The 26,898-nt window shown below is 46.6% G+C and overlaps 1 protein-coding gene across 1 annotated transcript in view; it reads left to right on the forward strand.

The window, feature by feature from the left end:
• LOC308336019 (rho GTPase-activating protein 29-like) overlaps positions 1-18,935 on the forward strand; it is a gene marked incomplete at its 3' end in the record, with an annotated part of 63,581 nt that extends 44,646 nt beyond the window's left edge. Inside the window, exons 13-24 of the mRNA XM_080793261.1 lie at positions 159-352; positions 2,692-2,870; positions 4,736-4,885; positions 6,904-7,005; positions 7,603-7,766; positions 9,772-9,960; positions 12,038-12,175; positions 14,168-14,406; positions 16,256-16,616; positions 16,912-17,023; positions 17,574-18,556; positions 18,771-18,935. Coding sequence (XP_080649387.1) covers positions 159-352; positions 2,692-2,870; positions 4,736-4,885; positions 6,904-7,005; positions 7,603-7,766; positions 9,772-9,960; positions 12,038-12,175; positions 14,168-14,406; positions 16,256-16,616; positions 16,912-17,023; positions 17,574-18,556; positions 18,771-18,935 — 2,976 coding nt within the window. The remainder of the gene's footprint in view (positions 1-158; positions 353-2,691; positions 2,871-4,735; positions 4,886-6,903; positions 7,006-7,602; positions 7,767-9,771; positions 9,961-12,037; positions 12,176-14,167; positions 14,407-16,255; positions 16,617-16,911; positions 17,024-17,573; positions 18,557-18,770) is intronic.
• Positions 18,936-26,898: the final 7,963 nt, after the last annotated feature.

A 26,898-nucleotide genomic window follows, 5' to 3' on the forward strand; every position in this document is an offset into this window, starting at 1 on the left:
CTGTGGACTCTAACATTACACCTATAGCTACATGTTGAAGCATTTATTTCATATTTACATGTCTTCTGTGGTCTCTAACATTACACCTATAGCTACATGTTGAAGCATTTATTTCATATTTACATGTCTTCTGTGGACTGCGTGCGTCCTCTCTCCAGGTGACGGTCAACTGGTTCCAGCTGCAGCACGGCCAGGTGGTGTCGCTGCCCGTCAACCACCAGACGCTGTGCGAGAACGCCAAGCTGTACGAGCCGGGCCAGCGCTACGTGGACTTCATCCGGGGCCTCCCGGCCCGCTGCGGGGCCCCCGAGGGCCCGGGAGCTGACGCAGGGGCCACAACGCACGGAGCAGGGTGAGTCTCAGCCAGTTCTGTCACTCAGAAGGAGTCCCTAGTATGCACAGCGCAGGGTGAGTCCCAGTCAGTTCTGTGACTCAGTGAGGAGTCACTACCCACAGACTGATGCTTAGTGATTACTTGCGCCAGCAGAGTGTTTCAAGTGCTGTGGTTGGCTGCGTACGTATGGTTTACAGGCCGTACATACATACAATCAGGTGGTCCCTAATTGGCTGTTGCGGTGACGTAATTATTAATTAGGATTATGTTTCGGTGTTGGGTGCGAAGTCGTGTCATGTTTTATAAGGTGGGTGCGTGCTATTGGCTGTTGATGGTGACGTATAACTACGTTTCGAGGTTGGTATGAGCAGTACTTGCGCGCTCTGCCTGTGCACACGTAGGCCATGCGTGGCCTACTTGTGTCCGTATTGAGTCCGTATTGTGCTGTGAAACAAGTCTATGAAGCTGACTGTAACATTTTAATCTGCAACACAATTTGACACGACAGTGTGGCACCGCTTCATCGCTCTATACTCTCGGCTAAAGGGCTCCTTATTGGCCGGAATCTGAAATAGAGAGAGAGAGGGGGGGGGAGGGGGGGGTAGTTTGTTTTGGAGAGTGTAAGACAATTGACCGCAGCCTGCTTGTCTTCCTGCGGAAATGACTGTGGGAGAGAGAGAGAGAGAGAGAGAGAGAGGGGGGGAGAGAGGGAGAGGGGGAGATAGGGAGAGATAGAGGGGGAGGGAGGGAGAGAGGGAGAGGGGGAGAAAGGGGGAGGGAGAGCTTTTCCTACTGCCACGCCCCCTCTGAGCTTTGCTTGGTTTCCAAAGTTTTCACTATTTATTTTCTTAACCAGGTGCTTGAAAAGCCCCTGGACTACATTCACTACCACCGCTACTAGGGACTGTAATAGACACTCACACGTACACATAGACTCACACGTGTGCACGCACACACTCACACACACACACACACACACGCACACACACACACACACACACAGGCACGCACACACAGGCACGCATGGATCAGAAGATCTCTTTGTTCCGTTTGTTTACCTCTCGTCTTTCCTCAAAGCTCGATCTCTGTGTGATCGAAGACTGGGAGAGGAGGAAGATGATTAATAAACAATCACACACACACACACACACACACACACACACACACACACACACACGCGCGCGCCATTCTCGGCTGTATCACGTTATATTTAGCACACTGACCTACATTTGCTGTAAGACGGGGGGAGGAGGGGGGGGGGGGGTCCATTGTCCGGTCTGTTCACTTCAATTCATCAGCAGGGGGGGTGTTATGATGATGTCACCAGCATTAGGGGCCTGTCACATTTCTTTAATGGGTTAACTTATGGAAAAGCTGAAGATAGAAACATGGAGATACATTTTGGTTTGCGTGACAACGTTCTGTTATTGTTCCTGCTTCCAGCCGTGGGACCGTTCACGGTGTCCTTCCTGGCATGAGGATATAAACACTGTCTGTTCCTTCTAATATCAACTCTTCTGTCTGTTCACACACACACACACACACACACACACACACACACACACACACACACGGGGGGGGGGGGGGGGGGGGGGCGACATAGATTTTTATTTTTACTTCATCCAGATTTCTAAAATTCCTCTAATCTGGTGTGCAGGTGATGATATGCACATTTCATGCACAATAATAATATTACAAATTATTTATTTTATTCATAATGGACTTCGGTGGCAACGAGGATACCACAACTGGTGTCCACCAGGTGGCGCTGGATGCATTTTAATCAGGGGGGCAGTCAGACAGATATTTTGTGAAGCCACTGAGGAAATCGGGATTTCCTGAAAGTTCATATAATGGCCTGTTGTGGCGCTGTCTGTCATTGGGCCCAAAAAAACCCCATAGCCCCATAGAAGTCCATGTATTTGGGCCCAACTTCACCTAGACTGTATTACCTTAATAATAAACATGGTCATGAATACTTTCTGCTTCCAGTCACTAGTTTAAAGTCTCATTTCTCCTGTCATAATATTCTTTTTGGAAAATTATGGTCCCATTTATTTAAAAAATGACCATAAAGTCGCGCATGTTCTGAGGGGCGTGGCTACCGTTACAGTCTATGATCGGGATCCCCCTCCCACTCGAAAATAAAAACCAACGGAGAAGAAGAGGGGGAAGTCCCGCCTCGTTGTCTGGGCCAGCCAATGGGCCAGCTGGGCCCAAATGGATCTAGAATGATGGCGACTTACAATACAAGGACTGACAGGCTTCATTTTACGTTCATGTTAGACCCGGAGAACGCTTTGTCCATATTTTTTACAGTCTATGGTTTTAATGTGTTTTTTTGTCTTTATTCCCAGGATGCTTTTCACCAAGCGGGCGCTCAGCGCCAGCCTCTCGTCTCACGCCAACCTGTCCCAGGGGTCGCTGACCTCTGACCTCCTGAGCGGAGACGAGGTGGACGGCGGTCCCCCCGGTCACATGACGCGACCCGCCAAGACCTGCGACGTGCGCTGCAACACCGCCGCCGACCTCCAGGGTGGGTTTAAATTAAAACGCAAATAACATGCATTTTAACCCCATTCTGACCTGAGATCAGATTCAATTTTCTTTTTTTTTTTCACCGAGTGGCGCGCTACGAGCTTATAGGTCTGCAATTTTTTTGAAAAATCCGAAGAACGACTGACATATAAACATAGCTTTTTCAGAGGACTGTCAGGATGTATAGAAGACATTTGTAGAATCTGATCTCGGGTCAGAATGGTTTAATAGTGAAACTGTCAGGATGTAGAAGACATTTTTAGAATCTGATCTCGGGTCAGAATGGTTTAATAGTGAAACTGTCAGGATGTAGAAGACATTTGTAGAATCTGATCTCGGGTCAGAATGGTTTAATAGTGAAACTGTCAGGATGTAGAAGACATTTTTAGAATCTGATCTCAGGTCAGAATGGTTTAATAGTGAAACTGTCAGGATGTAGAAGACATTTGTAGAATCTGATCTCGGGTCAGAATGGTTTAATAGTGAAACTGTCAGGATGTAGAAGACATTTGTAGAATCTGATCTCGGGTCAGAATGGTTTAATAGTGAAACTGTCAGGATGTAGAAGACATTTTGTAGAATCTGATCTCAGGTCAGAATGGTTTAATAGTGAAACTGATGTAGAAGACATTTTTAGAATCTGATCTCAGGTCAGAATGGTTTAATAGTGAAACTGTCAGGATGTAGAAGACATTTGTAGAATCTGATCTCAGGTCAGAATGGTTTAATAGTGAAACTGTCAGGATGTAGAAGACATTTGTAGAATCTGATCTCGGGTCAGAATGGTTTAATAGTGAAACTGTCAGGATGTAGAAGACATTTGTAGAATCTGATCTCGGGTCAGAATGGTTTAATAGTGAAACTGTCAGGCTGTAGAAGACATTTGTAGAATCTGATCTCGGGTCAGAATGGTTTAATAGTGAAACTGTCAGGATGTAGAAGACATTTTTAGAATCTGATCTCGGGTCAGAATGGTTTAATAGTGAAACTGTCAGGATGTAGAAGACATTTTTAGAATCTGATCTCAGGTCAGAATGGTTTAATAGTGAAACTGTCAGGATGTAGAAGACATTTGTAGAATCTGATCTCGGGTCAGAATGGTTTAATAGTGAAACTGTCAGGATGTAGAAGACATTTGTAGAATCTGATCTCGGGTCAGAATGGTTTAATAGTGAAACTGTCAGGATGTAGAAGACATTTTGTAGAATCTGATCTCAGGTCAGAATGGTTTAATAGTGAAACTGATGTAGAAGACATTTTTAGAATCTGATCTCAGGTCAGAATGGTTTAATAGTGAAACTGTCAGGATGTAGAAGACATTTGTAGAATCTGATCTCAGGTCAGAATGGTTTAATAGTGAAACTGTCAGGATGTAGAAGACATTTGTAGAATCTGATCTCGGGTCAGAATGGTTTAATAGTGAAACTGTCAGGATGTAGAAGACATTTGTAGAATCTGATCTCGGGTCAGAATGGTTTAATAGTGAAACTGTCAGGCTGTAGAAGACATTTGTAGAATCTGATCTCGGGTCAGAATGGTTTAATAGTGAAACTGTCAGGATGTAGAAGACATTTTTAGAATCTGATCTCGGGTCAGAATGGTTTAATAGTGAAACTGTCAGGATGTAGAAGACATTTTTAGAATCTGATCTCGGGTCAGAATGAGGTTAAGAGCGTCTGCCAAATGCCTACATTGTAAATGTACAGCGGACGATTCCGTCCTCAAAATACGTCCTCAAAATCCGAGGAAACGTCACTAAAATGAATCGTTTGATGATGTGTGTGTGTGTGTGTGTGTGTGTGTGTGTGTGTGTGTGTGTGTGTGTGTGTGTGTGTGTGTGTGTGTGTGTGTGTTCGTTCTCAGGCCTCAGAATTCAGGGCCCGTTCCGTCCCTCGCCCTCCTCAGGCAGCCAGGGGGGAGGAGGAGGGGGAGGGGGGGGGATGTGCAGCGACTCTGAGAGTGCCGGAGGAAGCAGTGAGTCTCGTTCCCTGGACTCGCCTACCGCCAGCCCAGGTATTTATACTCTTATTACATATTACATACATACCGCCAGCCCAGGTATTTATACTGTATTTTGAGATGGGGGTCCGTGGCCCAATAGAGATATTTCTGGGGATTCATGACATGAAAAAGGTTGAACACCCACTGACATAGAAACCACTGACATAGGTTATCCATATCACACATCCATAATTATGCACTTGTGAGGCAGCGGTGGCCGAACGGTTTGCGGAGCGGTCTTGATATCGGAAGGTCGCTATAGTCCGTATCCCCGGACCGGCACGTTAAAATGACCACCGCTGAAGTGCCCTTTGAGCAAAGCATTGAACCGCTACCATGAAATGTTCTATGAGCAGGGCCTGGCTGTAAACAAGTTCTTCTTTTTTTTTATATATTTTTTATCCCACGATTTTGTAACCCATTTTTCACTCCTGTGTCAATCATCTAATGTGATCCTGGGCTCTACACACCCTCCACCAACCTAGTCCCCATATATGGGGGACAAGGGGAGAGCAACGGACTTGAACTCATGCTTCCTTCATGCCTGAGTGTCCAAGTTGCTCCTTTCCACCTGACAGGGGTGAGTTTCCCTGGTTGGACGTAGCGCGTGGAAGGAACACGTTATTCCAACCAGTTCCTTTCCCCTCCATCAGGCGCCCCGGCTGGCCAGGGGGAGGCAGTTTAGAGACCAGGATTACTGCATGTTTTTTGTGAGGGTACCTACCCTAGGGGACACGGGGAGAACACGCAAACTCCACACAGAAACAAGCTGTTTACAGCTGTAAACAAGTTCTTGAGCTTAGTCCAGTTACCCTGGGTAAACATAGTACCTTTCCTTTCCTTAGTCCAGTTATCCTGGGTAAACATAGTACCTTCCTTTCTTTCTTACACAATACAACCACAACCAGATCAATGGCGTAACGCTCAAATACACAAATATTGTCCCGTTGCTGCGCTACAGTGTGACAGGTGTGTGTGTGTGTGTGTGTGTGTGTGTGTGTGTGTGTGGTTATTACACTGATCCGGTGGCAACTCTTTAAGGCAAGACTCGGCATGTAATTTCTTTCCACGGGAGAAAATCTCCCTGGAAAGTCTCCATGTAATTTATATTATATATATATATATATATATATATAATATTTATAGGCTCAGTGAAGTGGTTTCCATTGCCAAAGCAAGTGTCTTAATTATACACATGTCTTAAAAACATTAATTAATTAATTCATTAATTAATTCATTAATTAATGTAACCAGTACTTGATTATAACCTTGCCATGTAAACGACTCCCGATACCGTGGACAGAGTGATCCATTGATCACCAATCAGTGGATCTATTCTATGGTGATCAATAAAGGTGTGAACTAATAACTCCCATTTAATCTGTGCCTGAGATCACCCTCATCAACATACGACGACCACACCTCAACACATTGTCCTTAAATGCTGCTCAGCTCAGCGCTGCGATCATTCATTCGCTCACCTCCCATGCAGTGTGAAGTCAGTGGAAGTGACTCTCGTCTCTGTGACTCTGTGACGTGGCGTGCCTGTCCTTATATCCATCCTTCCATCTTCAAACCGCTTACCCGTGGCCGGGTCACCGGGGGACAACATTCTCCACCAGAGAATCTCCCTATATAGACTTCACCCTCTCTCCAGAGCAAACTTTGTATAGTCACTTTGTGCTGGTGCGGATCCCGAAGGCGTTCCCAATTAATTAATGAATTAAGGCCAGTTTGGAGATATATACTGTATATATATAATCCCCCTCCCCACCCGGTCCCTGGGTCTCCCCACCTGGTCCCTGGGTCTCCCCACCTGGTCCCTGGGTCTCCCCACGTGGTCCCTGGGTCTCCCCACCTGGTCCCTGGGTCTCCCCACCTGGTCCCTGGGTCTCCCCACCTGGTCCCTGGGTCTCCCCACCTGGTCCCTGGGTCTCCCCGGGGGGTCCCTGGGTCCTCCCAGTGGGACGTATTGGACACCGACGGTCAGAGGATGAGAGCTGTGTGTTTTCTCTGGGCTTCCTGTTCAGGAGACTTCAAGCGGAGGCTGCCGCGGACGCCGTCCACGGGAACCATGTCGTCCGCCGACGACCTGGACGAGAGAGAGCCCCCCCCCTCGCCCTCCGACAACGGTGAGTCACGCACGCACGCACACATGCACGCTCACACTCACGCTCGCACGCACACATGCACGCTCGCACTCACGCTCGAACGCACACATGCACGCTCGCACGCACACATGCACGCTCGCACGCTCGCACGCACGCACGCACGCACGCACGCACGCTCGCACGCACGCTCTCACGCACGCACGCACGCACACATGTATGCACGCTCCCTCCCCTCCTCTCTCTCTCTCCCCCTCCGCTCCCCTCCCCCTCCCTCCTCTAGGGCAGGGAACAAAGGTATATATATATTTTTTAAGGGTCCCAGATATAAATGGCATTAAATGGGGGATCAGTAGCCTCTGCATGTCAAACTGGCCATCCTTTTCAAATGGGGGGTCTTGCCCTGGACATTAATTTTCAGGGCAAGACCTCGACCTCACGCGTGCAGACTCGGCCCCCAGCCTGGTACGCTAGTCAAAATATGGCCCTTGAGGAAAATGAATTGGGGAACCCTGCCCTAGGGCTCAGTGAGATGCTGATGGAGACCTGCAGCTCTAATTAACCTCTCTCTCTCCCTCCCCCTCCCCTCCCCTCTCCCCCTCCCCTCTCTCCTCCATGCAGGGCTCAGTGAGATGGTGTTGGAGACCTCCAGCTCCCCCGGACCCTTCAGGAACACCCAGATGTCCAAGGCCGCCCAGACGCACCGGCTGAGGAAGCTCCGCGCGCCGTCAAAGTGCCGCGAGTGCGACAGCCTGGTGGTGTTCCACGGGGCCGAGTGCGAGGAGGTGAGACCCATTCTGACCTGAGATCAGATTCATACGAGGTTTCCACTGGACACACACTTGGTCCGATGAACCCATTCTGACCTGAGATCAGATTCTAAAAATGTCAGTCGTTCTTAGATTTTTCAAAAATAGCAGACCTACAAGCTCGGAGTCATAGCGCGCCACTCGGTGGCGCGCTATGAGCTTGTAGATCTGCTATTTTTCAATAGCTAAAGCATAACTTGGGTTCCCGTTCAGAATGGGTTAAATACAGGTGTGATTTTGATCCTGTAAAGAAACTGTTGAATTGCCTTGTTGTGTCTGAAAGGTGCTACATAAATCTAATGGCCTTGCGTTGCAGAAATGCTCGTCGTCGGCCTGCGATTAGCCTCGGAAAAACCCAGACGTTTTTATTTCGACTTTTTTTTAATATATATGTGACATGCTTTTGTTTTTGCTTAAATGTAAGTCGCTCTGGATCGAGAGCGTCTGATAAATTGTAAATGTATCTACCGTAATCTAATGGCCTTGCCGTGCCTTGCAGTGCTCGCTGGCCTGCCATAAGAAGTGTTGTGTCTATAAGCTGCTACTGTAAATATGGTAAATGGTGCATTTATATAGCGCCTTTATCCAAGGCGCTTTACATGGATTGTGCATTACATTCACCCATTCATTCACACACACACAGTCATACACCTTTACATATATTGTGCATTACATTCACCCATTCACACACACACACATTCACACACCTTTACATAGATTGTGCATTACATTCACCCATTCATACACCTTTACATAGATTGTGCATTACATTCACCCATTCACACACACATTCACACACCTTTACATAGACTGTGCATTACATTCACCCATTCACACACACACACATTCACACACCTTTACATAGATTGTGCATTACATTCACCCATTCACACACACACACATTCACACACCTTTACATGGATTGTGCATTACATTCACCCATTCATTCACACACACACATTCATACACCTTTACATGGATTGTGCATTACATTCACCCATTCATTCACACACACACATTCATACACCTTTACATATATTGTGCATTACATTCACCCATTCACACACACACACATTCACACACCTTTACATAGATTGTGCATTACATTCACCCATTCATACACCTTTACATAGATTGTGCATTACATTCACCCATTCACACACACATTCACACACCTTTACATGGACTGTGCATTACATTCACCCATTCACACACCTTTACATGGACTGTGCATTACATTCACCCATTCACACACACATTCACACACCGCTTGCGGCGGAAGCCATGCAAGGCACCAACCAGCACATCGGGAGCAATTAGGGGTTCAGTGTCTTCTTGCCCAAGGACACTTTGACATGTAGACAGGAGGAGGAGGAGGAGCCGGGACTCGAACCAACCGCCGACCCAGGGATCATTGGACGACCTGCTCTATACCTCCTGAGCCACAGTCGCCCCACTGTAACTGTACACGTACAAACATCTAATGTAACCTTGCCGTGCCTTGCCTTGCAGTGCTCGCTGGCCTGCCATAAGAAGTGTTACTGTAGTAACTCAGGTTTACCGTGCCTTGCCTTGCAGTGCTCGCTGGCCTGCCATAAGAAGTGTTACTGTAGTAACTCAGGTTTGCCGTGCCTTGCCTTGCAGTGCTCGCTGGCCTGCCATAAGAAGTGTTACTGTAGTAACTCAGGTTTGCCGTGCCTTGCCTTGCAGTGCTCGCTGGCCTGCCATAAGAAGTGTTACTGTAGTAACTCAGGTTTGCCGTGCCTTTGCCTTGCATTGCTCGCTGGCCTGCCATAAGAAGTGTTACTGTAGTAACTGTCCCTACTGTAACTGTAACCTTGTCTTGCAGTGCTCGCTGGCCTGCCATAAGAAGTGTTACTGTAGTAACTCAGGTTTGCCGTGCCTTGCCTTGCAGTGCTCGCTGGCCTGCCATAAGAAGTGTTACTGTAGTAACTCAGGTTTGCCGTGCCGTGTCTTGCAGTGCTCGCTGGCCTGCCATAAGAAGTGCCTGGAGACCCTGGCCATCCAGTGCGGCCACAAGAAGCTCCAGGGCCGACTGCACCTGTTCGGCATCGACGTCACGCAGGCGGCGCGGGACAGCCCCGACGGCGTGCCCTTCATCGTCACCAAGTGCACCTCGGAGATCGAGAGCAGAGCGCTCAGCATCAAGGTGGGTCCATTAACCCCCATTCTGACCTGAGATCAGATTCATACGAGGTTTCCACTGGACACACACTGGTCTGATTAACACATTCTGACCTGAGATCAGATTCTAAAAATGTCAGTCGTTCTTCGATTTTTCAAAAATAGCAGACCTACAAGCTCGTAGCGCGCCACTCGGTGGCTCCGCTTCGAGAGCAGAGCGCTCGAGAGCAGAGCGCTCAGCATCAAGGTGGGTTCATTAACCCCATTCTGACCTGAGATCAGATTTAAGGCTCAGCATCAAGGTGGGTTCATTAACCCCCATTCTGACCTGAGATCAGATTTAAGGCTCAGCATCAAGGTGGGTTCATTAACCCCCATTCTGACCTGAGATCAGATTTAAGGCTCAGCATCAAGGTGGGTTCATTAACCCCCATTCTGACCTGAGATCAGATTTAAGGCTCAGCATCGAGGTGGGTTCATTAACCCCCATTCTGACCTGAGATCAGATTTAAGGCTCAGCATCAAGGTGGGTTCATTAACCCCATTCTGACCTGAGATCAGATTTAAGGCTCAGCATCAAGGTGGGTTCATTAACCCCATTCTGACCTGAGATCAGATTTAAGGCTCAGCATCGAGGTGGGTTCATTAACCCCCATTCTGACCTGAGATCAGATTTAAGGCTCAGCATCAAGGTCGGTTCATTAACCCCATTCTGACCTGAGATCAGATTTAAGGCTCAGCATCGAGGTGGGTCCATTAACCCCCATTCTGACCTGAGATCAGATTTAAGGCTCAGCATCAAGGTGGGTTCATTAACCCCCATTCTGACCTGAGATCAGATTTAAGGCTCGGCATCAAGGTGGGTCCATTAACCCCCATTCTGACCTGAGATCAGATTCAAGGCTCAGCATCAAGGTGGGTTCATTAACCCCCATTCTGACCTGAGATCAGATTTAAGGCTCAGCATCAAGGTGGGTTCATTAACCCCCATTCTGACCTGAGATCAGATTTAAGGCTCGGCATCAAGGTGGGTCCATTAACCCCCATTCTGACCTGAGATCAGATTTAAGGCTCAGCATCAAGGTGGGTTCATTAACCCCATTCTGACCTGAGATCAGATTTAAGGCTCAGCATCAAGGTGGGTTCATTAACCCCATTCTGACCTGAGATCAGATTTAAGGCTCAGCATCGAGGTGGGTTCATTAACCCCCATTCTGACCTGAGATCAGATTTAAGGCTCAGCATCAAGGTCGGTTCATTAACCCCATTCTGACCTGAGATCAGATTTAAGGCTCAGCATCGAGGTGGGTTCATTAACCCCCATTCTGACCTGAGATCAGATTTAAGGCTCAGCATCAAGGTCGGTTCATTAACCCCATTCTGACCTGAGATCAGATTTAAGGCTCAGCATCGAGGTGGGTCCATTAACCCCCATTCTGACCTGAGATCAGATTTAAGGCTCAGCATCAAGGTGGGTTCATTAACCCCCATTCTGACCTGAGATCAGATTTAAGGCTCGGCATCAAGGTGGGTTCATTAACCCCCATTCTGACCTGAGATCAGATTCAAGGCTCAGCATCGAGGTGAGTACCAATGGAGGATGCGAGTTACTTTTCTTACCCAGAGAGTTAACTTCTGCTCCTCATCCGTCTCTCCCGCAAAATATGAACGCTTTTTGGATCATATATCGTATAAATTAAAACGATCGCAATGTAAGCTACCGTAGCAATGTAAAGCAAACATTTTTTTTTAGCAGATTGTTTCCGGGTCGTGGGTTTCAGAGTAAAAGCGACCAGACAGCTCTGGCTACCCCAGAGCTCCTATTTTGAAGAAGTTCCGGCATCGATTGTGTTAAAGAAAGCAACATGCGAACACTGATCTAAAATAATTATGTTGCATCCTCTAACTGTGTGTAGACTTCTTGTACATGAAAAGGTTACAGATTGTGAACGTACCGTAACCATGGTCCCCGTCTCTACGTACCGTAACCATGGTCCCCTGTCTCTCTACGTACCGTAACCATGGTCCCCGTCTCTACGTACCGTAACCATTGTCCCCTGTCTCTCTACGTACCGTAACCATGGTCCCCGTCTCTGTTCCAGGGGATCTACCGCGTGAACGGCGCCAAGTCTCGCGTGGAGAAGCTGTGCCAGGCGTTCGAGAATGGCAAGGACCTGGTGGAGCTGTCCGACCTGTACCCCCACGACATCAGCAACGTTCTGAAACTCTACCTGAGACAGGTGGGTCTGATTTAATAAACTCTACCTGAGACAGGTGGGTCTGATTTAATAAACTCAACCTGAGACAGACAGGTGGGTCTGATTTAATGAACTCTACCTGAGACAGACAGGTGGGTCTGATTTAATGAACTCTACCTGAGACAGACAGGTGGGTCTGATTTAATGAACTCTACCTGAGACAGGTGGGTCTGATTTAATAAACTCTACCTGAGACAGGTGGGTCTGATTTAATAAACTCTACCTGAGACAGGTGGGTCTGATTTAATAAACTCTACCTGAGACAGGTGGGTCTGATTTAATAAACTCTACCTGAGACAGACAGGTGGGTCTGATTTAATGAACTCTACCTGAGACAGACAGGTGGGTCTGATTTAATGAACTCTACCTGAGACAGACAGGTGGGTCTGATTTAATAAACTCTACCTGAGACAGACAGGTGGGTCTGATTTAATGAACTCTACCTGAGACAGACAGGTGGGTCTGATTTAATAAACTACCTGAGACAGACAGGTGGGTCTGATTTAATAAACTCTACCTGAGACAGACAGGTGGGTCTGATTTAATAAACTCTACCTGAGACAGGTGGGTCTGATTTAATGAACTCTACCTGAGACAGGTGGGTCTGATTTAATAAACTCTACCTGAGACAGAAAAGGTGGGTCTGATTTAATAAACTCTACCTGAGACAGACGGGTGGGTCTGAAAGCTTGTAGATCTGCTATTTTCAGCAAGCGTTTATTACATGCGACCAAGTGTAAAATTACTTCTACTGGATCTCTTGTCCATGCACTATTGTCCCTTCCTAACATTTTAGTCTACTTTTTATTTGTTGACGAAATTAAATTGTCAGTATATTTAGTCTTAGTTTTTAGTCATCATAACTTAGTTTTCATTGTAGTTTCCGTCAGTGGAAAGGAGGTAGTTCTCCCCGTGTCCCCTAGGGTAGGTATACCCTCACAAAAAACATGCAGTAATCCTGGTCTCTAAACTGCCTCCCCCTGGCCAGCCGGGGCGCCTGATGGAGGAGAAAGGAACTGGTTGGAATAACGTGTTCCTTCCACGCGCTACGTCCAACCAGGGAAACTCCCCCCTGTCAGGTTGTAAAGGAGCAACTTGGACACTCAAGCATGAAGGAAGCATGAGTTCAAGTCCGTTGCTCTCCCCTTGTCCCCCATATATGGGGACTAGGTTGGTCTCCCCTTGTCCCCCATATATGGGGACTAGGTTGCTCTCCCCTTGTCCCCCATATATGGGGACTAGGTTGCTCTCCCCTTGTCCCCCATATATGGGGACTAGGTTGGTCTCCCCTTGTCCCCCATATATGGGGACTAGGTTGGTCTCCCCTTGTCCCCCATATATGGGGACTAGGTTGCTCTCCCCTTGTCCCCCATATATGGGGACTAGGTTGCTCTCCCCTTGTCCCCCATATATGGGGACTAGGTTGGTCTCCCCTTGTCCCCCATATATGGGGACTAGGTTGCTCTCCCCTTGTCCCCCATATATGGGGACTAGGTTGGTCTCCCCTTGTCCCCCATATATGGGGACTAGGTTGGTCTCCCCTTGTCCCCCATATATGGGGACTAGGTTGGTCTCCCCTTGTCCCCCATATATGGGGACTAGGTTGGTCTCCCCTTGTCCCCCATATATGGGGACTAGTTTGGTCTCCCCTTGTCCCCCATATATGGGGACTAGGTTGCTCTCCCCTTGTCCCCCATATATGGGGACTAGGTTGGTCTCCCCTTGTCCCCCATATATGGGGACTAGGTTGGTGGAGGGTGTGTAGAGCCCAGGATCACATTTTAGATGATTGACACGGGGGTGAAAAATGGGTTACAAAATCGTGGGATAATTTTTTTAGGGAAATAAGGTAGTCGACGAACATTTCTTAGTTTTAGTCGACGAAATCTACTCAGCGGTGGTCAGCTCACCACCCAAAATCCAGACTATGAATAGGCCTTAACTCTGCCCCCCCCTCCCTGCCCCCCCCCCCAGCTCCCGGAGCCTCTCATCCTGTTCCGTTACTACGGCGACTTCATCGGATTGGCCAAGGAGGCCCAGCGGGTCATCGTGGAGGAGGTGGGGGCGTCGCGGCTCACCGCCAACCCGCTGGCGCCCGCGCAGGTGGGCGGGCCGCGGCTCAACCGGGTCCTGTTCAAGATCCAAGACCTGCTGAGGCAGCTCCCCCAGACCCACTACCGGACCCTCCAGTTCCTCCTGGAGCACCTGCACCGGTGAGGAGGAAACCCCGTTCTGACCTGAGATCAGATTCTATACATGTTCTTCTACATCCTGACAGTTTCATTATTAATCCATTCTGACCTGAGATCAGATTCTATAAAATGTTCTTCTACATCCTGACAGTTTCATTATTAATCCATTCTGACCTGAGATCAGATTCTATAAAATGTTCTTCTACATCCTGAAAGTTTCATTATTAACCCCATTCTGACCTGAGATCAGGTTCTAAACATGTTCTTCTACATCCTGACAGTTTCATTATTAACCCCATTCTGACCTGAGATCAGGTTCTATAAAATGTTCTTCTACATCCTGACAGTTTCATCATGATTAATCCATTCTGACCTGAGATCAGGTTCTATAAAATGTTCTTCTACATCCTGACAGTTTCATTATTAACCCCATTCTGACCTGAGATCAGATTATATAAAATGTTCTTCTACATCCTGACAGTTTCATTATTAATCCATTCTGACCTGAGATCAGATTCTATAAAATGTTCTTCTACATCCTGAAAGTTTCATTATTAACCCCATTCTGACCTGAGATCAGATTCTATAAAATGTTCTTCTACATCCTGAAAGTTTCATTATTAACCCCGTTCTGACCTGAGATCAGATTCTATAAAATGTTCTTCTCTACATCCTGACAGTTTCATCATTAATCCATTCTGACCTGAGATCAGATTATATAAAATGTTCTTCTACATCCTGACAGTTTCATTATTAACCCCATTCTGACCTGAGATCAGGTTCTATAAAATGTTCTTCTCTACATCCTGACAGTTTCATCATTAATCCATTCTGACCTGAGATCAGATTATATAAAATGTTCTTCTACATCCTGACAGTTTCATTATTAACCCCGTTCTGACCTGAGATCAGGTTCTATAAAATGTTCTTCTACATCCTGACAGTTTCATTATTAACCCCATTCTGACCTGAGATCAGATTATATAAAATGTTCTTCTACATCCTGACAGTTTCATTATTAACCCCATTCTGACCTGAGATCAGGTTCTATAAAATGTTCTTCTACATCCTGACAGTTTCATTATTAACCCCATTCTGACCTGAGATCAGATTCTAAACATGTTCTTCTACATCCTGACAGTTTCATTATTAATCGATTCTGACCTGAGATCAGATTCTATAAAATGTTCTTCTCTACATCCTGACAGTTTCATCATTAATCCATTCTGACCTGAGATCAGATTATATAAAATGTTCTTCTACATCCTGACAGTTTCATCATTAATCCATTCTGACCTGAGATCAGGTTCTATAAAATGTTCTTCTACATCCTGACAGTTTCATGATTAATCGATTCTGTCCTGAGATCAGATTCTAAAAAAACTTTTTTTCTTTTTTTTTGTTGAGAATAATAAGAGGGCTAATAAAAGTTACAGGTATGGTGTGTGTGATATTAATTGTGAGATTACCATAATGACGGTAATCATTAAAGGACCACTTTTCAACCTATCTTCATAGAGCAGGATAATATGTCTATACAGCTCATTACTGTGCGGAAATATACATAAATCTTCGTGTTTGAGCACAAAAAGCATTTTGAGAACCCAGAAATGTCAGCGCTTTGCGCGCACACTGTGCGCCCCCCCCCCCCCCCCCCCCCCCACACACACACAATCATTCTACAGTTGTGACCCCCGGCCTAATCTAATTGAATACCACTGCGTGTACTTCGTTGTAAGCCTTTTCCCTTGGTTTTGATCGCTATTAAACTATTGAACTTACACTGCCTGTGTCGCCTGCACTTGGGTTCACATTTTGATACGCCTCGTGACACCGGGATTCTGACCGTAACGTCCCCTCCCCCCAACAGGGTGACGGAGCGTGCGGAGGAGAACAAGATGACCGCCTCCAACCTGGGCATCATCTTCGGCCCCACGCTGATCAAGCCGCGGCAGGCGGAGCCGGCGGAGGTGGTCTCGCTGTCCTCCCTGGTGGACTACCCGTACCAGGCCCTGATGGTGGAGCTGCTCATCAGACACTACCGCATGGTCTTCCTCCTCCACGCTCCTCCTCCGCTCCTCAGCCCCCCTCTGACCTCTGACGCCCTGCAGGGGCCCCGGACCCCCGGCGGCGGGGGGGGCCCCCGGCGGGACCACCGCCTCGGCCTCACGCCCCAGGAGAAGCAGCAGCAGCTGAGCAGGCACTCCAAGTCCCTGGGAGACGTCGAGGAGGTGAGTCCATCGTCGTAGTAGTGGTAGTTAAGAGGCGCTCGACGCGACCGTGTGTGTGTGTGTGTGTGTGTGTGTGTGTGTGAGTGCGTGTGCGCGTCTGTGTGTGTGTGTGTGTGTGTCTGTGTCTGTGTGTGTGTGTGTGTGTCTGTGTCTGTGTGTGTGTGTGTGTGTCTGTGTGCGTGTCTGTGTGTGTGTGCGTGTGAATATTCTCTTCATGTGGCTCCGTGTTTACACTCCTCTCCTTCGTCTTTCCTGTCTTCTGTGTTATTGGTTGGATCGTTCCGTCCAATCGCAGCAGAGCTCCAAGGTGTACCAGAGGCACTCCTCCATGGTCCCCTCCTCCCATTCGCTGGCTGAGGTCCAGGAGGCCACGCCCCCCGGCTCCGAGGGGAGGGGCTTTGAAGCCGGTCAGTATTCCATTCAGTACTCATACCAGGCTTTACTCGAGTAAAAGTACCAGTAAGACGCCCTGAGGGCGAGACGTGACATAACGCCACCATATATGGAGATCTAAGGGTCTTCATGATGTCACGTGATGTCACAAGGCGTGACCATATATGGCGACGTGATGTCATGAGGCGTGACCATATATGGAGGCATGGGTGACGGACAGACGGGAGATGATGCAGGTTTTCATAGTAAATGCGACCTATGGTCACAATCGGTTAACCCTGTTTGTGCTGAATATAAGACTGCATTTTCTTTCCAGTGGCCAATATCCTAACAAACGTTAGTCGTATTATAATCGGGGACTATTTGATATTCAAAATGTTCTTTTTCCACAATTGAGTCTTATAATCGAGTTATATTCGGCACAAACTCGGCACAATTCGGTAAGTAAACTCTTCAGTAAATGTAGTAGTATTGGCATCGCAATGTACTCCAAAAGTAGAACCTAGTCGCAGAAATGTCCCATTTTATGTTCATTTTATAAACTTGTGTCTCGTCTTGTTTCAGGTCCAGACGTGGACTGGGACGAGGCCGGGCGGGTCAACGGGGTCGACCCGGCAGAGGTCCAGACGAGGTCGCCGTCAGGGGGCGGGGGAGGGGGAGGGGGCCTGGCCCGCTCCGGCCCCCTCTCCCGGGTCCAGCTCCGACACCACCCGCCGCGCGGCAGACCGTCCTCCTCCTCCTCGCGGCCGCTCAGCGCGCCCGGGGACCGCCCGCCGCTGAGCCGCGGCCGCCACGCTAGCAGCAACAACAACGACGACGGCGTGGACGAGAACAACGCCCGGAACGGCCACGTGGAGATCGGGAACGCCGGGAACGGGAACGTCGTCGGAGACGACGACGACGAGTCCATCGAGGAGGCGAGCGAGACGAGCGGCCACGCCCACCACGACGACAACAACAGCAGTGGCATTAAAAACAACAACAACAACAACTACAACTACAAGCCCCACAACAAGTCGTCGTGGTCGTCGGCGCGGGCCAGCGCGGCGCAGCAGCGCCAGCGCAGCACGTGCATCGACACGCAGACGCTGCGGCGGACGTGGGACCGGCAGTACAAACACGGCGACGTCGCCAAGACCAGGACGGCGGAGAGGAGCGCGGCGGCGTGGAGCGACCGGCGGGACGCCACCGAGGGCGGCGACTCGCCGGGCGGCGGCGACTCGTTGTCGCGCTCCGTCCCGACGGCGTCTCTGTTCGCCTCCTCCTCCTCCTCCTCGGCGTTCTGCTTCGGCGGGGCGTCTCCTCCTCCTACCGGAGGCTCCTCCCCCTCCTCCTCCCCTGGGGGGGGCGGAGCCATGGTGTACCCCCACCGGCCGTACGCGGTGGTTGCCACGGCGGCGGCGCCCGGCGCGCGGCGGACTCTGCGGCGGGAGGACAACGTGGACGGTAGCCGCTACGGCCCCGTTGTGACGCCCGGTGGTGGTGGCGCCCCCTTCAGGCTGCCCAGGACGCTGCAGCCTCCTCCCGGGACCTTCTACAAGCCTCCCGTGGCGGCGGGGGGGCGGCGGCCCCCGCCGGGGGGGGGGGGGGGGGAGCGACGACAACGGTGGCGAAAACAACATGGCCGCCAAACATAATACGGCCCTGAAGAAAAGCAGCGCGTCGGCAAACAGCGCAGAGGAGGAGGAGGAGGAGGAGGAGGAGGAAGAGGAAGAGGAAGAGGAGGAGCTTGGTATCGAGATCGAGCTTTCGGTCGACGAGCCGCTAGAGGAGGAGGAGGAGGAGCTCCAGTCTCCTAGCTCCTCTCCCGAGGGAGGGGAGGAGCTAGGAGGGAGCGGGCCCAACCAGGCCAACAAGCCCCTGTACCAGAGGCTCCGCCCACGCAGGCTTCAGGAGGTGGAGCACCGCGAGGCTCATTTCGTGTGACCGAGCCCTCTTTCCGCCAGAGTTACTGTGTATTGGGGGTGGGGGCATCCAGACAGACCCCCAGGAACGCCCTGCCCCCCCTCAGGGGGTCAGCCCGGTTCCGGCTAGTCTTCCCCGCGTCCGAAACGGTTCGAGAAGTCACAGAGTTACCCGTGTTGCAGCTTTCCGTGCTCGGACAGACACAGGGGACAGACACAGGGGACAGACACAGGGGACAGACACAGGGGACAGACACAGGGGACAGACACAGACATAGCTGCGTAATGGGGGCCCCCCAAGTGCTGGGATATGTACTGTGTTCCATGACGGGGCCCGCCCTATCCCGCCTCGACCCTCATGTCTGCCTTTTTGTACCGTTTCGAAAGACTTTTCTTTTCTTTTTTTAAGTAAGTGGTGCAACTCCGTGTGTGGGGGGGGGGGGTGGGGGGATGAGGGGGGGTTCCAGACCCACAGGAACGCACCCATGGTGCCGGCCCGATTCCGGCGTGCCGCCCCGCGTCCGAAACGGTTGAGAAATGACAGAGTTACCGTGTGGGGGTCCCTCTACTGTACCCTCTACTGTACTGTACTGTACTGTCACTGTACCGTACTGGCACACCCGAAATCACCATATATACAGTTAATATGTGCGTGTGTTTGTGTGTGTGTTAGGTTGCGCACAGGTGGTGAAAAACAACCATGCTGTTTTCGTGCCCAGCCAGCCAGCCAGCCACCCACACACACACACACATAGTCACATAATGAAGTGGTTGCACCACTTCATTATGTGACTATGTGTGTGTGTGTGTGTGTGTGCTCATACCGCGGCACCGAGTGCCGCTATGAACGTGTAGTAAAATAATAATCGTGAAAATGTGCATCAAATCTTTTGAGCACCATGCACTGATACAGAAACTTAAGGATTTATCTTTTAATTTCGGCGTCAGGCCTAAATGGGTTAAACCACATATTACACACATAAAGACGCCAGAGAATGTGTTCTAAATCTTCCACAAAACATTAACATATAATTTATATAGTTTCCCCAAAAAAGACAAAAATCAAAGACGCACTTATAAGAGCGTAGAGAGTTACTTCACCTCGTGTTCAATTGGCTATATGTCAGCTGTCAATCACTATGTCAGCTGTCAATCACTATGTCAGCTGTCAATCACTCGTCGAGCGATCAGTCCCCAGTGGCAGCACGCCGGAATATTTATTCTGATTATTCTTTTTTTTTAAAGCTGTACAATTCACTTTTATTCTTTTTAATTGTGTATAAAAGTCCTAAGCGATCCCTGCTGTACGTATACTGTATACTGTATGTTTATACCAGGATAAAGAAGAGAGAAAAAGAGTTGATGATTGATTCTGTAACAACTTTCAAGCCACACAGTGTATTGTATAGCCGCTGCATAAACCCTCTTCGACCCGAGCACGACGATCTGCGTCGCCTCGTAGATTTTAACCACTTTAGCCGTTAAAAAAAATAACAGATCTACAAGCTCCTATAGCGCGCCACCGAGCAAGTGCCGCGCTATAGGAGCTTGTAGATCTGCTATTTTTGAAGGGGGAGAGAGAAAAAAAAGAAAATTGTCGTAAAAAAAACGTGTGCAAATCTTTAAATATATATTATATATATTCTGTCACAGCGAACGTTTTTTTTTAACTCAAATCTTTGTGTCTGGGCGGGTCCCTGGAACTACATATTATCATCAGATGGGGAGGTCAGAGGTCATTTGGGGAATCCTTGACATTTGAACCAGTGATAATATAGAAACTGTTCTGATTTAAGACGACATGTTGTGTAGAATCGACCTCGGGTCTTCAAAATGGGTTGTTTTTTTGGTGCACTTATATCGCCTCTACGTCTATGTCTGACTGACATCGCGTCTTACCGTAAAGTCAGACTATATATTGTATACACTACAGTGTTATTTTTTTTTTAGGATATACTATATACTTTCTTGCCGTAAGACCGTAAGTGTATAAAGCGACATAATTCATTTTTTTTTATTATTTTGTTTTGTTTTCCGTCAATATAGCTCAATGCTGTTTAGTTGGCGTGTCGACTGACGCCGTTCCAAACCGACATTGTTACATATTACTGTACTGTACTGTACTGTACTGTACTGTACTGTACTGTACTGTACTGTACTGTACTGTACTGTACTGTACTGTACTGTACTACCGTATGACTTCACCTCGGCTGATAAGCTTTGTGCAGGAATAAAACGTCATTGGATGTTTTCAATCAGGAGGAGGAGATACCTGGCCTGTTTTAACCCATTCTGGGCGGGGAACCCATGTTGGTGTTTTAAGCATTATATTATGTTATACTTTATAGCTATTGAAAAATAGCAGATCTATAAGCTCGTATAGCGCGCCACCGAGTGGCGCGCTACGAGCTTGTAGATCTGCTGTTTTTGAAAAGTGGTGAAAATGTGGCGCAAATCTTTGAATAATGTATATTTCAGAGCGAGCATTTTTAAAGGCGCAGTGAAATGAAAAATAAGTTTTTCACACTTTTAGACCATATCCGTGGTCATCATATGTGCATACCTAACAATGGATGCCAAAACAATGGGAAAATTCTCATTTCTGTGTGTTTTTATATCAAAGGTCCATAAAAACGATTGTATTATTTATTTATTAAAACGAAAACGTGCTGCGTGATGACGTGTAGAGATACACATTGATAAAAGCCAATAAAAATGAAGCTCACATGTTTAATTCCCCATGTCTGCGCATCCATGCAACACAGCTGCTTCTGATTACAGATTTCTCCGTTTTTATTTCCATTCAAGATAACATTCAGACAGTGTATTACTCGGTTTCAACTTAATCATCACGCTAAAATATGTTTCTGAAAACATTATAGGGTAGAAATAAGCCACATAACAGTAAACTGGTTGTGCTGGGCGACCGTCTGATTTATAAACAAACAACACCACGCTGTTGCGCATAGCATTAGCCACCGTCCCTAGCTACCGTCCCATCGCCTGAAGGGATGCGACACTCTGATTGGTTCAGAAACTTCAGACCGGTGTTTCATGTGGAAACACCATTTTCATGTTGTTCACCATATCCGTTTCACTGCGCCTTTAACTAAAATATTGGCTTCTGGGTGGGGGGTCCCTGGAACTACATATTTTGAGATGGGGGTCCGTGGCCCAATAAGAGATCATTCTGGGGGTCCTTGACGTGAAAAAAGGAACATGGGGTTTTTCAGAAAAATAATTGAAGCCTTTTTTTTAATCAACCTCAGTCCAAAATGGGTTAACACGGAGTTATAACATTATATGTGTTGTTAATAGCCAAAGCACTCTTTTCTCTCTCTCTCTCTCTCTCTCTCTCTCTCTCTCTCTCTTTTAAAAAACAACAACAAAATTATTATTTTATCGATACTAAACTCACATGTTTAAATAAGTCAATTCTATGTGTGGGGGGCGTGGCAGGCAGAATGTTGAATTGTATTATGATGAATGATTAACTTTCTTTTCACTTTTACAAAACAGGTACATAAAAACAAACACCTTTTTTGTAACTTATTAAACTATATATTATTGGACAACTGAATATTATACCGCTTCCTTTTCTGTTGGAGAACGACTTTTATTTTTATGTTAAATCTGAGAAGAACCTAGAAGATAAAGTGCCCCTCCACCAGGGCAGGTCAGGTCGTGGCCTCCTGGTGGCGCTATAATAGGCCAATGTGAAAAGGCTGCCATTTATTCTAATGCCTTGGATGGCAATTGGATGATTATGTTCCAAAAAATGTGTTTTGCAAAAAAATCCACCTGTTGGTGGCGCTATAACGCGGCCAATGTGAAAAGGGTGGGATATATTCCTCAGCCTAAGTAGAAAAGTCTATGAAAGATTTCACGTAAATTGCATGCTGCAATCTGGAGGAGTAATATTTTAAAAGTCGGCCTCCTGGTGGCGCTATAACAGGCCGTTCTGGGGCAGAGGTTCATCGTTGGCATCCAGGGAGTGTGTGAGCAATATTTGACATCGACCGGGTTACCGGTGCCGGAGATTAGCTGTTAACCCATTCTGAACGGGAACCCATTTTGGTATTAGCATCATGTCGTGCTTTAGCTATTGAAAAATAACAGATCTACAAGCTCATAGCGCGCCACCGAGTGGCGCGTTACGAGCTTGTAGGTCTGCTATTTTTGAAAAATCGAAGAACGACATTTTTAGAATCTGATCTCAGGTCAGAATGGGTTAATCAGACCAGTGTGTGTCCAGCGGAAACCTCGTATGAATCTGATCTCAGGTCAGAATGGGTTAACGGACGGACGGACGCACGCAGACATTCTAATGATCACAAAAAAACCCATAATATTACAGTTATTTTACTTTCTTTGATCAGGGTTAAAGGTCAAAGGTCATATGTACAAAATGGCACAGATTTTTTAATTTGTGTGAATGTTAGCCTCTGTGTGGGGGGGGGTATATGTATATGCAAATATCACGACCAATGGCTTTGCAATGAACATCAATGAGTGAAAAAAGAACAGGGAAAAAAATGTAATTAAGTAATTAAAATAATGTGGTTATTATTGCAACGCTGCAGGTGTTACGGTACATGCATCCTTCCGTCCTTTTGCATGGCGGTGGTCCAAACCCTCACCCTAACCCTAACCTCCCCCGGGGCAGACACCTAAACCTAACCCCAACCCTCACCCTAACCCTAACCTCCCCCGGGGCAGACACCTAAACCTAACCACCCACCCTCTCCCGACCCCCAGCGCACCTCGGACCATTGCTCCTTCGGAGCAATGGTCCGTCGGATCATAGGGTGCTTCCCGGTCCAAGGGGGGCCCATAATTTCTAGGTCCCCCCATATGCTATAGGCTATACTGTATATGGATTTAGCTGGTTATACTTACATAAACAACAACAACAGGTCACGTATACAGGTCTTAAATTCACACATGGATGAGTGGGTGGGGGGAGGGGGGGGGGGGCAAGTCTCACTGAGGAAGGAGATTAAATCAATCAGCTTAACGTTTCACAACAAGGAAGGCATGTGTGGAAATGGAGCAACCTTCTGCCCTCATGCTATACTGCTACTACTACTGCTGCTGTAGCCTCATTAATGTTCATGGGACGTCCAGGACGCACAGTTAGGCTTCCTCGGGAGGTAAGTTGAAATATAAAGCTATACAGAGAGGATACACACACACACACGTTTATTTTATTATGTAGCCATAATAAGTCGTCGTTGTTGTAAATGAGAGCCGAGCTAAGTGATACTTAACAGGCTACTTCTATTACTGTACAGTGCTGTGTGTGTGTGTGTGTGTGTGTGTGTGTTGTGCCCCGGGGTCATGCTTACCCACCCATAGCTAATTAACCTCATTACAGCGCTGTTACTATAGCGCTACGTCGCTACACCCTCAGAGCGCTCAATGAAAGTGCTTCTTTCTACCTTCCTGCCACTGTTGTTTCAGTCGACTAAAACTATGACGAAAAATGTTCGTCGGCTATACCTTTTTTCACTGACGAAAACTAAAATGGAAACTAATTTGAAACTAAGCTATGGTGACTAAAACTATGACTAAATAGCCTATACTGTCGATTTCGTCAATAAATAAAAACTAGACTTAAAATGTTAGGAAGGGACTCTAGTGGACCAGAGATGCAGTATAAGTCATTTTACACTTGGTTGCATGCTGAAAATGGCCGATCTACAAGCTCACAACGCGACGCATTGTGAGCTTGTAGATCGGCTATTTTCAGCAAGTGTAAAATCTGCCATTATGACGGCATCAAGGCCCGCCAAAATCAATTTTAGTCGACTAAATCACCTGTAGATTTAGTCGACAAAAACTAGACTATAAACACTAAGACATTCCGCAGGTGACTAAAACTAATGAATGCAAACGTTTCAAGAGTCTATGACTAAAACTAAAATAGAAAACTTCTGCCCAAAACAACACTAGCCTATATACTACCTTCCACTGCGCTGCAATTTTCAATTTCCCCAATTTCCAATTTCCGCAATTTCCAAAATTTCCGCAATTTTCAATTTCCAATTTTCCCAATTTCCGCAATTTTTCCGCAACACTCCGCAATTCCTCCGCAATACTCCACCATTTTTTTCTTTTTTTAAACACTCCGCAATTTGCTAATTTTTCTCATCCTCCGCAACACCGCAATTTTTTCGGTAAATACAACACATTGAGCAGGGCACTGCAGGGAGTTGAACCCCGTTCCGGTAAACCAGAAGTACCAGTACCAGTGCCTTAGCTTTTGTGTATTCAACTATTTGGGTAACATGTGAGCTTTATCGTCTAATTCATGGGCCTGGATTTTTTTCCAAAATTTCAAAAAAACATGGGCTATAACCCATCGTTTTTTTATTTTTTTAATTATTTTTCAAATCCTCAAAAATGATGAAAAACGGCGTGCTATAGTATGCCGTATATGTGCTATAGTATGCCGTACGATATGGGCTATAGCCCATGGTCCAAAATGATGAGAAACGAGGATAACTTTTATTTTCAAAATTTCCCAAGTCAACCAACTCCTCCACCTCCAACTACGCAATTAAGCTCAACTCCTTTAGAGTGAACAAGCATATTATGGAAACAGTCTATAAGAATAGAGGGAATCTTGACTTTTAACATGGCAATATAATAATAATATTGGTTAATATTGGTTAATATTATGGGTTAATAATAATAATATTGTTGAATAAGGTTGTCTTTCAACATAATGCATTTGATTTGTATTCATATCAGTGTTGTTTTTGGCAGCACATTTTGATTTTAGTTTTAATCATAGCCTCTTGAATAGTTTTCATTTCGTTTTAGTCACATTTTAGTCACCTGGAATGTTTTAGTGTTAGTCTAGTTTTAGTCGACTAAATATCATAAGATTTTACAAAAACAAAATCTGTTTTGGCGGGCCTTGATGCCGTCATATGAATGGCTGATTTTACACGTTGCAGCGCTGTGAGCTTGTAGATCTGCTATTTTCAGCACGCACGTGTAAAATGACTTGTACTGCATCTCCTGTCCACTAGTCCCTTCCTGACATTTTAGTCTAGTTTTTATTTGATGACTTAATTGTCAGTATATTCAGTCTTATAGTTTTAGTCATCACAGCTTAGTTTTCATTTAGTTTCCATTTAGTTTTCGTCAGTGAAAAAAAAGGTAGTCGACGAACATTATTTATCCGTCTTAGTTATCGTCGACAAAAACGACACTGATTTCATATCGCTATAATCATCAAATATTGGCTTATATTTGCAGATAAATCAGCTCTGAATTATGTCACGACTGAGGACAAATATATAGCCTATATTTTTTATTCTTTTTGATTGTTTATTTATTTTCGTGTCATGCACACCTTGTGCCCAACCCTCATGGGTTTATAAGACACCATTTCACATTTGCAATTACAGCATGTTTTACAATACATAATTTATGCATTTTACAGCATGTTTACATTACACAATTAATTATATTACACCTCAGATGTATACAGAGTACTCTGTCTTCTTTCCCAAGCTTGACAAATAAAATCTGCTACAACGAAAGTCCCTTTGGCAAAACATATCTCCATTTTTACATAGTCATTTAAATATAGGAAATCCCCATATATAGAAGACATCCTATGAATAAATTACCTTGTTTGTTTTTCAGAGACACCCCTCTCTCTGCTTCGGTTGTTATTGTTAAGCCTTATCTGACTGTCTGGGAAATGAGCATTTCAATTTACTGGGGATGAATTCAGCAGTGCACCAAAGCATTTTGGGAATTGTAGGCCAGGAAGTAAGTGAGTGTCCATGACATCAGAGACACACTGGGCTCACTGCTAAAATCTAAAACAACAAATTACACACATAAACAAGCCCCCCTCAGGAAAGTGTTCTAAATCTTCTAAACGTCATTAACATCTATTTATTTTTGCAAAAAGAACAATTATATTTTTCAGGAGACAGAGACTTTTCTTTGGATTTTATTGT

Source organism: Protomyctophum bolini (assembly GCF_963924005.1).
Source record: "Protomyctophum bolini genome assembly, chromosome: 21".
In the NCBI taxonomy this organism is placed as follows: domain Eukaryota; kingdom Metazoa; phylum Chordata; class Actinopteri; order Myctophiformes; family Myctophidae; genus Protomyctophum; species Protomyctophum bolini.